The 12,852-nt window shown below is 39.3% G+C and overlaps 1 protein-coding gene across 3 annotated transcripts in view; it reads right to left on the bottom strand.

Moving 5' to 3' along the window:
* The window catches only part of Ccdc18 (coiled-coil domain containing 18), a 104,297-nt gene that overhangs the window by 48,194 nt on the left and 43,251 nt on the right, over positions 1–12,852 (bottom strand). For all 3 annotated transcript variants that reach the window (XM_055611553.1, XM_055611552.1, XM_055611551.1), the window contains 3 exons: positions 11,204–11,424; positions 7,504–7,614; positions 627–758 (listed from right to left, as the gene is read on the bottom strand). In XM_055611553.1, the coding sequence (XP_055467528.1) occupies positions 627–758; positions 7,504–7,614; positions 11,204–11,424 (464 nt within the window). The remainder of the gene's footprint in view (positions 1–626; positions 759–7,503; positions 7,615–11,203; positions 11,425–12,852) is intronic.

The following is a 12,852-nucleotide window of genomic DNA, read 5'->3' as shown; positions in this document are numbered from 1 at the left end:
AACCTCTAGTCAGACGGATTAACAGTTTATAAATTTTACTGAACTTATTTATTTATTCTTAAAAAGAAGAGCATAGCATTTTATTTCTTTTTATGTGCACATGTGTGTAAGTGCATGAAGGTCAGAGAATACTGTTCATGAGTCAGCCTCTCCTTCCACTATGTGGGCTCTGGGATACAAACTCCAGTCAGGCTTGGAGGCAGGCACCTATGTCTGCTGAGCTAACTCACTAGCAGACTACCTGCTTAGAATGCACAATGCCCTAGTTTCATTTGCACAACCACAAAAATAAAAAATATGCAAACCCTGGAGCCAAGTGCAGTGGCACTGTCTTTAATCCCAGGACTTGGGAGGCAGGGAGAGATGGATCTCTAAGAATTCAAGACCAGCCTGGTCAACAGAGTGCGTTGAGTTCAGGACAGCCAGAGATTCATAGTGAGACATGCCCACCCCACCCCCACACCGCCAAAAAAAAGAAAGAAAAAAAGAAAAAGAAAAAAACATTGGGAAATTATTAAAAAAGAGTGAGGTTCTTATTATAGACTTTGTCATTAATTTCTCTAAGCCATGTTTCTTTGTTGGAACTTAAAGAATTTTGGGTTAGAATGTACTAAAGAATACATTACTTGTTCAATCTGTTTTTCCATTTCATTATGCTGTTCAAGGTGGATTTTCTTTGCTTTTTCAAAAGCAAAACAAATTTTCTCATGTTCTGTATTGATATTGGATTCTAGACTTCTTATTTTTTCATTCTTCTCCTAGAAACAAAAATATTGGAAAGAATATAACTAAAAGCTAGTTTGAGGTTAAAAAAAATAAAATAAATTAATCCAGCAATGTTGGATTAGCTGGAATATAGCCTGTAAGTCATTCAAATAAATCTCTTTCATATATATATATATATATATAGAGAGAGAGAGAGAGAGAGAGATTTGCTCTTTAAGTTCTGTTACTGTAAAGAACTCTGAACTAGTATAAGATAGCCACACCCAAGAAAACACGTGATAAATAATCCTAGACCAGCAAATCAAAAGAGAGGAAACACACATGTTCATGTGTAGACACACACACATACACACACACACACCCCCCCACAATGAAATAACAGGAATCAACACTGCTCACTGATAGGTCTCAACATCAGTAGTCTTAACTCCCCCAATAAAAAGATAAATTAACAGAATGGCTTTGAAAACAAGATCCATCCTTCTATTGCATCCAAGAAAAACACCTTAATATCAAGGATAGATATCACTTCAGGAAAAAAAAAGATGGAAAAGTTAATCTAAGCAAATAGATCTAAAAATCAAGTTGGTGTAGCCATTTTAAAATCTGACAAAATAGACTTTGAGACAAAACTAATCAGAAGAGAAGAGGAAGGATACTATGGAGTCATCAAAGAAAAGTCCATCAAGAGGATATTGCATTTCTTTCATTTATTTATTTAGTTATTTATTGGTCTCAAGGCAGGGTTTCTCTATGTAGCCCTAGCTATCCTAGAACTCACTCTGAAGACTAGGCTGGCCTTGAACTCAGATATATGCCTGCTTCTGCCTCTGCCTCCTGTGTGCTGAGATTAAAGGTGTGTATGCCACCCCTGCCCAACTGGATATTGCAATTCTTAACATCTATACACCAAACACAGAAGACCCAAGTTCATAAAACAAACAGTGATAGTGGGTGACTTCAATACCCAACTTTCAGAAAGGTAGCAGGATACAAAATCAACCATTTTAGAGAAACAATACCTTTCATGATAGCCTGAAAAAATATAAAATAACTTGGGATAACTTTAAGCAAACAAGGGAAGGATTTGTATGATAAAAAAAAAAATCTTAAGACACTGAAGAAAGAAACTGAGGAAAATAGCAAAATATGAAAATATTTCCCATACTCATATAGCAATAGGATTAAAATAATAAAAATGGCCATTCTACCAAAAGCAATCTACAGATTAAATGCAATCTCCTAAAATCCCAACAAAATTCTTTAAAAAACTTGACGGGACAATTTTAAACTTTATATGTAAGCACATACACACACACACACACCAAAGGGGGGGGGCAGGAAAGCTAAAACTAACCTGAATAGCAAAAACAAAACAAAACAAAACAAAAAACAATTGCTGGAGGCATCACCATCCCTGACATCAATTTGTTCTACAGAGTTAAAACTAAAGTAAGAAAAACAACATAGTGTTGGCACAAAACAAACACACTAATCAACGGAGCAGAACTGAAGACCCAGAAATAAGTCCACACTTACGGAGAGGCCAAAAACGCACGGCAGGAAAAGGAGCTTCTTCAACAAACAGTGCGGGTGGAACTGGATGGGTGCATGTAAAGAGTACAAATGGAACCACCCTACACAAAACACTGTTGAACGCTGCTGCTAGGTTAGGTTAAAGTCTGGCATTGCCAGAAAGCCCCTGAGTTCAGCGCTAAAATAACGGACTCCCTTCCTCAGCTGGGTTCCCTCCTCCTCTCTGCCTGATTTGGGGAAACCCCAGATCCTCTAAGGAGTCATATGTTCCTCAGTAGGATTACAGGCCTAACCCTTTCCCATAAGAAACCCGTCCAGTGTGCACCCGGGGATTCCGGGAAACACCCTCTCCATGCTGGTGAGATGTCTTGATACCATGGCTTTCAGCCAAGGACGCTTTTCCATCCTCAAGTTCTCCCCCACCTCCACCCTGCTGCCCATAGGATAATGAAGTCCTGTGTTCCCTTCTTAAGACAGGACTGTGCTGCTGCATGTAAGTATCCCCAGCACTCCTAGCCCTATCGAACCAAACATACTCACCCCCAAACCCTCCCATTGCCCAACATTTATAAGTCCCTGTTTCTCATGAAATAGGGGGGCAGCCATCTTCTATTTCACCATGATCACCTGAGACTCATCATTTATTCTGGGGAAGGAAGAGCTCCTCTCCAAAAGACTAGCCACTGGATCCCCTGTCACCACAAGCTGCTGTCTGATGTGAGCTTCTGCCACTCTTCGGCGTGTCAGCGCAGACTGCTGCCACCATCTTTCTTGCACAGCTCCACCCACCACTGTGGCTATCTGCGAAGGTGAGCAGCTGGCTGTACTCAAAGCAGCCATTCTGTCTGCCTGAACCAAACTGGCAGCCTGCCACTGCCTCTCAGTTTCAGAGGCCTGGGACCAGCTGCCACTGAATCATGAGTTAGGCCAGGCCTTCATTGCTGCCTGGCTTGGGTTTCAGGGGCCCTGAGCTCACTGCCAACTGGCCTGGTACCGGCAGCCCAGCTAAAGAGCAGGAAAACTTATAGTGATCTTCTGACCCTGATCTTGGTTCTGTGTTCCACCCTTCTCAGACCAGACACTGGCATTCCTGGGAGAGGCAGAACCTTTGAACCCGCCCTTCACCCTTTTCTGCCCAGAAGCCAATGGCACTTCCAGTTGGGCGGCATCCAGGCCTCCGTGGAAACATGGAATGCTAAAACACAACTCTAAAAAATTCACAGATTGCAACACACAGCCAAATACACTGAACTTGATAAAAGAGAAGGTAGGAAATAGCCTTGAATTCAACAGCACAAAAAACAAAAACAAAACAAACAAACAAAAAAACACTTTCTCAAGAGAACACTGATAGCACAGGCACTAACAACACAATTTAAGTGGCATCTCATGAAACTGAAAAGCATCTCTACAGCAAAGGACAGCATCATTTGGACAATGTGAAAGGCTACAGATTTTTACTAAGTATAAATCCTATACAGTGCTAATATCCAAAATATATAAATAACTTTAAAAAAATGGACATCAAGAAAAATAACCCAATTAAAAAATGGCACAAACAGCTGAGAAGTACTTAGTCATCAGGGAAACACAAGCCACAACTACTTTGAGGTTTCATCTTACATCAATCAAGATGGCCAAGATCAATAAAACACATGGCAGCTCGTGCTGGTGAGGATGTGGAGTAAGGGGAGCACTCATCCTTGCTCGTGGGAGTGCAAACTTATACAAATGCCATGGAAATCAGTGTGGCAGCTCCTCAGAAAGATGGAAATCAATCTACCTCAAGATTCAAATATATCACTCTGTGTATATAACCAAAAAACGCTTCATCCTACTATACAGACACTTGTTCAACCATGTTCATTGCAACTGATAATAGCCAGAAATTTGAAACAGCCTACATTTCACCAATGGATCAATGAGTAAAGAAAATGTGATATGTTTACACAATGGACTATTACTCAACTGTTAAACAAAATGAAATCAAGCCAGGCTTGGTGGTGCACTCCTGTAATCCCAGTCTTGGGGAAGCAGAGGCAGGTGGATCTCTGTGAGTTCAAGGCCAGCCTGATCTACAAAGCGAGTCCAGGACAGCCAGGGCTACAAAGAGAAACCCTGTCTCAAAATAAATAAATAAATAAATAAACAAACAAACAAACAAACAAACAAGCAAACAAACAAATAAATGAATATACATATAAAAATTTTAAAAAATCATGAAATTTACAAGTAAATGGATAGAACTAGAAAAACTGATCCTGAGTGAGGTAACTCAGATCCAGAAAAACAAATATGGTATATATTTGCCTATATGCAGATGCTGGTCAGTCATGACAAGCAAAATACAGGCTGTAATAACTGCAAAGGCTACATATAGGGTAAAGAACCAGAGAGGAGGGATGGATCCCTAGGAAGGAGAAATAGGATAGTTATAGATGGAGGCTGGGGATTGACTGGAATAGGATCAAAAAGAGTGAAAGGAAAGAAGGGAGTGAAGGAGGGAATATGGGAGAAAGAGCTAAAACTAAGGGCCATATGGAAACCTAATACAGTAGAAACTTACTAAAATATATACATATATGAAGATGATCTAAATGAAATTCAAATAATAGGGAGACAAAGCCCCAACTGGATATCTCTCAAAACTAAATGAAGCTGCCAGTACTGGAAATGGGTTACATCTAATTAAGTGGTTGGCCCAAAGGGGCCCATGGTAACCCAAACAACCCAGGCTATTCCCAAAGCTATTGGTGGCTCCCCACAAGCTGATGGCAAGGCTCTACTGCTGAAGACAGCACCCACACAACTCACTGAACACAGAGAAGGTGAGCTGGCGCCTACACAGAGCCTTCACCCCTACAGATTGGTATTCACAGAATTGGAAGGTACTCTGCACACCACCAAAGGTGAAAGGTAAACACCGACCCAACTACAAAGCCTCCATCTCTAAGACTGACTGCCTGAAAGACACTCTAGTACAATAGTGGCACAAAGCTTGTGGTGGTAACCCACCCGTAATTGATCTGACTTACGGCCCACTCCACAAGATGGAACCCATATTCAAAACTGCTTGGGTGGCCAAGAACCTGAAACTAGATAGGCCAGGGACCTAGAGGAAAACCAGATACTACTGTTCTGCTAAAGAAACGTAGCCATAAAATGGCTCCTAACAACATCATGATGTATCAGTGTCTGGCATAGCCATCATCACAGAAACTTCTTCCCAAAGCAGATGGGAATAAATATAGAGACCCACAGCCAGACATTATGCAAAGAGTGAAAGACCTTGGGGACACTCAGCTCTAAAAAGATGATTCCACCAAATCTCTCTCCCTAGTCCATGGCTCAGGAAATTCTGATTATGAGGAGGTGGCAAGAATGTAAGGGTAGAGGGATGGAGGACAGCAAAGAATCAAGGCCTGTGTGACAACATTGCTGACCACACATATGAATTCACAGATTCTGGCAACATGCACAGGGCCTGCCCTGGTCTGCACCAGATAGGGCCCTAGAGCTGACCTCCCTAACCCAGAAGCTATCTACAGTTGAGAGCCACTTGGAAATGAAAAATTAGTTTTCTCCAAGGGAGTCTCCCAGGGGAAACAAACTACTCTTAAGGGTCAGCCCCATGTCCAGCTGTAGATGACCAACACAAAACAAACTCAATGACATCTTTGGAGGTTCTTTGTTTCCTAATGTTGTCAGAGCCCCCCCCCCCAGGCACTATGTATATACATTATCACTTTTGGTTTTGAGTTTTTGTGGCATCCCGGAGTGTGCAGCTGTATGTGTCTCTTTATATGCATTTTTTATGCTTTTTCTTTGGCTATTTTTCTTGTTTGGTTGTTTGGGCATATTCCAATTTGTTTTCTGAATTACCTCATTTTATTTTATTATTATGGGTGTTGATTCTGGATGGAAGGTGAGGTAGGAAGGAAATGGGAAGGGGAAGGGGAGGAGAAACTGAAATCAGAATATATTGTATGGAAAAAAATATTTTCAATGAAAGAAAAAAATTAAAATAAATAATGACCTCAAAAAGGATACAAACAAATTAATAAATTAAAGAAATAAATCTAAAAGTTATACAAGAATGTAAGCTACATTATGAAGAAAACCAGAAAAATAGATGAGAAAATCAATATGGGCAAAATAATTTAACACTATGGAATGAAATGAAACAGAGCTCTGGAGATGCAGATGCTAGAGATGAAAAGCACAGTGTATCAACTAAAAAATACAGTGGAAAGAATCACCTTCACATATCAGTTAAGGGAAGAGAAAAAGAAGAGGAAGAGGAGGAGGAAGAAGAGGAAAAAGGAAAAATAAGAGAAAGAGGAAAGAGGAAGAACAACAAGAACAAGAAGAGGAAGAGAAAAAAAGAAATAAAGGAGGATAAAAAAGGAAGAAAAGAAAAAGAAACAGCAGCAGCAGCACAGCCACAACCTCCAGAAACTCTGAGATACCCTGAAGTAATAAACCTAAGAATCCATTGGACAGGAGAAGGAGCTAAGGTAAAAACTAAGTCACTAAGAATCATCTAGTCCCTGAAGTTACAGCAGAAAACTTAACAACAAAACTGCAGACACTCAAATGCAAGAGTCTTTTACCATCATAAACACAAATAGCCAGAAAAGACTCTACAACACAGTCTAAGCAATATTTCAACATTACAAAGCAAAGACAGACCACTGAAATGTGTCAGTGGGCAAAGACACTTGGCACCAAGTCTGATGAGGCAAATTTAATCCCTGGGATCCATATGGTAAGAAGAAAAAAAAAACTGTCTCCTGAAATCTGTCCTCTGACCGTCACAAGCACAGGGAGGTACCCAGTGTTAGTCTGGCTTGGTAGCAGAGGCCTCAAATCCCAGCTCTGAGGGAACAGAACAAGAGGATCTCTGTGAGTTCAAGGCCAGCTAGGGCTACAGTGAGATCCTGTCTTAAATTAAAAAAAAAAAAAAAAAAAAGACACCCAGTGTTGCTGTGTGGACTGTCCACAGGCACTCACGGGTGAGTGTACCTGCACACATAAAGAAGATAAAGCAGCTGTAAACCTACAGATACCACATGCTAAAGTTACATCGGTCCTGACAGAATAACTGTGCATAAGTTCAGCACTGCACAGTCATCATTAAATCAGTAATATCAATTGGAAACAAAGAAACTTCAAAGTCACCACATAATAGATCAACTAGACATATAACAATATTTAAAAAACAAAAACAGTAAATTTTACCAGGAGCTCCTGCTCAAGTTCTGCATTTTTTGCAGCAACAGAAGAATATGCAGTAATTTTTTCTTCCAGCTGTTTCTCTAGAGTCAAAAGTTGAGAACATTTCTTTGTCATCTGAAACAAACAAACAGTTTTAAAAGCAAATCAAATGCCTGCTTCTCATTCCAAACCCTAAATACACTAACTAATAAACTGGAAATATTTATGGTACTAGATAGTTAGACTATACTTTGAATAAATCTCTAAATTTACCACTTCTTGGTATAGACCAGGGGTCCCCTTATCCCTTTCATCCCTTGTCATATGCCTTTAATCCCAGCACCCAAGAAGCAGAGGCAGATGGGTTTCTAAGTTTGAGGCCAGCCTGGTCTACAGAGTGAGTTCCAGGACAGCCAGGGCTATACAGAGAGAAACCCTGTCTTGAAAAACAAAACAAAAATCTGTAGTTCAACAAATTGGAAAACCTAAAATAAATGTATAGATTTCTTGATCTATATGACCTATTAAAGTTCATTCAAGATCAAATAAGCAATTTAAACAGATCTATAACCCCTAGTCAAATAAATAGAAGCAGCTCAGTCTCCAAATGGGCTCTCTAGCAAGGTGAACAGGGACTGTCTCTGACATGAACTCAATGGCTGGCTCTTTGATCATCTCCTCCTGTGGGGGGAACAGCCTTACTAGGCCACAGAGGAAGACAATGTAGCCAGTCCTGATGAGACCTGATAGGCTACTGTCAGAGGGAAAGGGAGGAGGATCTCCCCTATCAGTGGACTTGGGGAGGGATCTGGGAGGAGATGAGGGAGAGGGCTACAAAGTGAATAAAATGTAATTTATTTAAAAAATGAATAAATAAAAGATTTATTGTGTATATAAAGTTCTGTGTGCATGTACACCTCCAAGCCAGAAGAGGGCACCAGATCTCATTATAGATGGTTGTGAGCTACCATGTGGTTGAACTCAGGACCTTTGGGAGAGTTCTTAACCTCTGAGCCTTCTCTCCAGCTCTGGACACCTGATTTTTGACCAGAAAAAAAAAAAATGTGGTGTAAGATATGGCCAAGATCAATAAGACAAATGATAGCTTACACTGGCAAGGATATGCACTAAGTGAAGCAGTTATTCATTGCTAGCAGAAGTGCAAACTTCACCACACAGATGAGTTTGGCAGCTCCCCTGGAAGCTGGGAATAGGTCTACATCAAAGATCCAGCTATTCTACTCTTGGGCACCTGTAGAAGGAATCTCTTATGTATGTATGGAAACACAACCTGTCAGAAAAAAGCTAATGGCTGTTAGCTGAGGCCAGAAAGGAGGAGGTAGAAGTTGTTGGGAGAGAAAAACTCTGGGAGACAGTCAGAAGCTGAAGATTCACCCTCTGACTGTGAAGAAGATGGATGTAACCAGCCATGTGGCATAGAAGACACATAGAATAGAAGACGCGAGATATTAGTTATGAGCAAGTCAGGGAATAAGCCTAGCTATACTCACCTGGACTTCTGTAAATATATTTAAGCCCCAGAGTCATTATATCGAAAGCTGGGGAACAGGAGGGGAAAATGCATTTATAGACTTACAGCCAAAGGCCTCTACATCCTACTACCAACATACTTGCTCATCCATGTTCATTGCTGCTCTATTCATAATAGTCAAAAATTAGAAGGGCTGGAGAAATGGCTCAGTGGTTAAGAGCACTAGCCGCTCTTGCAGAGGACCTAGGTTCAACTCCCTGCACCCACATGGCAGCTTACAGCTTTCTGTAACTCCAGGTCCAGGGGAATCTGATGCCCTCACACAGACATATGTGCAGGCAAAACACCAATGCACATACAATAAAAATAAATAAATCATTTAAAAAAGAAATTAGATACAGCCTAGATGCCCAACAATTGGTGCATGGATAATGAAAATGTGATATATTTACACAAAGGAAGAAATAGAATCTACAGTTATAGAGAAGACAGAGACTGGAGTGGGAGAATTAAATGAGAAGAGAGATGGGTAGAACAGGGATAAGGGAGGGAGGAATATACAGAGAAACAACTAACACTAAAAGTCATTTGAGGGCCAAGTAAGAATCTTCCTAACACACACACACCCATATACATGCATGCACGCACACAAATCTTTTGCCACTGAGTGAAACCTCCAGTGTGAGGAATGGGTTACATCTAATTGAGTCATTCACCAAAGAGGCCTCATGAAAACACCCACACATCTCAAGCGATTGCCAAGGCCTCTGGTTGCTGTCTACAAACTAATGGGAAAGCTCTATGACTGAAGATACCAGCACGGCTCACTGAACATGGAGACGTCGAGCTGGAGCCTAACTGACACCTTCACTGCTAGTGACGGGTGTTCATAAAACTGGAAGGTACTATGTTACTGGAGAAGAAAGGCAACCATCAACCCGGCTACAAGCCCTGCAATCTAAAACGGTGACCTGCTGGCAGGATGAGCTGGTGCCGTAGTGGCACAAATGTGGGAGTAACCAACCCTCTCTGACTGGATTTAACGCCTGTTCACAAGATGGAACCCAGGCCTATCACTGTTTGGGTGGCCAAGAAACTCAGTAGGACTTGGCAGGCCACGGACCTAGGGGAAAACCAAACACTATTGTTCTGTTAAAGGAACAAATCAATAAAATGACTCCTATGACATTCTGCTATACCCATAAACCAGTGGCTCATTCATCCATTATCAGAGACGTTTCCTCTGGAAAGCTAACTGGAAGCTAACACAGTGTTTTTATGGGGATTTGGAGGGGTTTGTTTTGTTTTTGATATATATGTGTTTCTTGTGGGGTTTCGGGAAGCTGTTTGTGGTTTTGTTTTGTTTTTATCCTTTTGTTTACCAGTTCCTTTTTTTTTTTTCTAAACACAAAGAGAGAAAGAAGTGACACAGAGTTTGGTGGGTGGGAAGATGGAGAGGATCTGGGAGAAATTAGGGGAAAGGAAAAGTGTGATCAGAACATATAGTAAAAAAAAAAAAATTTCAATTTAAAAAGGTTTATTTTAAGAGGCTTATGAGAAATTCTCTAGTCTATGAATAAAAAACATTCAGAAAATGAATAAGAAAGTTTTCTCAGACAAAAACTGTAAGAATTTTATTACTAGTAAATTTGCACTAGAAAACTTTTTAGAAGTTGTACAGACAAAATATGGCATATAGAAATCAATATGCTAAATAAATATCTTTTTAAAAAAGTAAATGATGAGATAGCTGAAAATACGCATATTACCTTTTCAGAATATAACCCACAGTATCAGATTCACATATAATATTTTAAAATGGAAATTCATGAGTTATACATACTAAAGCACAATTGCTAGAAAGTCAAGAAATCCAAATGTTCACAGATTTCCTAGGAGGCTCTGATGTTTGCTAAAATTTGAAATCCTCTATTACCACTCCTTTTCTTCCAATCACAATCTAAGATCTATAAGCATGCATTATTATTACATTAACTTATATTTAATTAGTTCCATCAATTTGAGAACTTTCAGCTACTTGGTAGTATTTTTTCTACTGGCAATATAAATTAAACATACATTTCCAATATGATTTTAAAAGCATTTATAACTTACACAGTACTATTTTCTAAAGCCTTATAAATCTAGATTTCAATAGTAACAAAACCGCATAGCGATACTAGTTTTCTTTCTCAAAATTTAGCTCTTATACCCAGGTAAATCCACACTTACTTCATTTTCTAGTTTGCTAGCATTTGAAGCTTTCTCTAGCAGCTCCTCTTGAATCAGCTGAAACTGACTAGTTCTGTGTGCCATGTTGACCTTCAAATCGGAATTCTCGGCTTCTATCTGTAACAGCTTGGAACGTAGCTCTTCTATTCCCACAGCAAGCCGCGCCTTCTCTCTTTCATACTGCTTGTTCACAGAATGCTGATTTCGATCTTTCACACTCTCTAAAAGTAAACACAAAAGAAAAATTGCTCTACGTAAAAGTTCAAGAGTCAAGAATCAACTTAAATTGTTGAAAGATTTAATAAGAAAGTTCAGTTTCTTATTTAAACAATTATAGGATATGGAAATTACAGCATATAAAAATTTTAAGGACAAAACCATCTGACCATCTCAATTAATGCACAAAAGGTCTTCTACAAAGTTCAATATACTTTCATAATAAAAAAGCCTGAAGAAACTAGGCATAGAAGGAATATATATCACCATAATAAAATCTATATACAACAAAACCTGTGGTCAATATTATATACTTTTGGGCCAGCTGAGATTGTTAAGAATATACTTTCTGTACTTTAAGTAGATGGTTCAAACGCTATGAACATCGAACCTTTCTAGTCCTACCTTCCGCTCCTACAATTGAGTAGGAAAAAATATAGCAACATTTTAAAACTGAGGGTTGCTTATCTATGTCCTTTCTTCACTAAGAACATATACACTGTTTCCTACTCCCAGGAAACAGCTTTCAGGAGTGTTTAGGAGGCATGATGTTAGTGATTACAGGGGAGCACACAGGAGAAAAAAAAATGTACTTTGTTTTCAAGAGTTGAATTAAGCAGCCATTGCCCAGCAATTCTCCAATCACATATACAGTATTTCATTTCTTTGGCTATTTGTCACTGGGGCTATCAGAGATTCCATATGTAGCACCATCTCTAATAACTGCATTCCTTCTGCTAAGCACATCATTTTCTCCACTCTTCTTCAGAAATGGATTTTCTCTCATTTCTAATAACAACATAGGCTTTACTAAAGATGCATTTGCTAACCCCAAGGGCCACTACTAAAAGAGTAAAATTAAGATTTATACTTAATGAAGCAATAATCCAAATAAAAAGAGCTAAGCACATAGCTTAGTGGTAGAGCACTCACCCAACACATACAAGACCTTAGATTTGATTCTTATACAAGCTAAATTTTTTTTTATCAAAAAGAAGGCAGAAAAGATGAACAAAATAAAAAAATAAACCCATTAGTAGATTGAAGATGAATACAATACTTAAAATAAATCTGAAAATCGAATAAAATGATAATTAAAATACAGTGTCTAATTTAAAATACAGTGTGTAATTATATATAAAAGCAGTATCCAATTATATTATGCATAAGAACCTCTTTAGCAGGCAGGTAGTGGTGGTGGTACATGCCTTCAATCCTAGCACTTGAAACACAGAGGACAGAAGATCCCCATGAGTTTGAGGCCAGCTTGACCTACAGAATGAGTTCCAGGACAGCCAAAACTACACATAGAAGAAAGAAGAAAAAAAAAGGAAAATGAGGAGGAGGAAAAGAAGGAAGAAGAGAAGGAGGAGAAAGAAGAAGAAGAAGAAGAAGAAGAAGAAGAAGAAGAAGAAGAAGAAGAAGAAGAAGAA

The sequence above is a fragment of the Psammomys obesus genome, unplaced genomic scaffold (genome assembly GCF_907164565.1).
Source record: "Psammomys obesus unplaced genomic scaffold, mPsaObe1.curated_primary_1811, whole genome shotgun sequence".
NCBI classification, from domain to species: Eukaryota; Metazoa; Chordata; class Mammalia; order Rodentia; family Muridae; genus Psammomys; species Psammomys obesus.
Note: the sequence above shows the minus strand (reverse complement) of the source record. Positions and strands in the feature narration are given on the sequence as shown.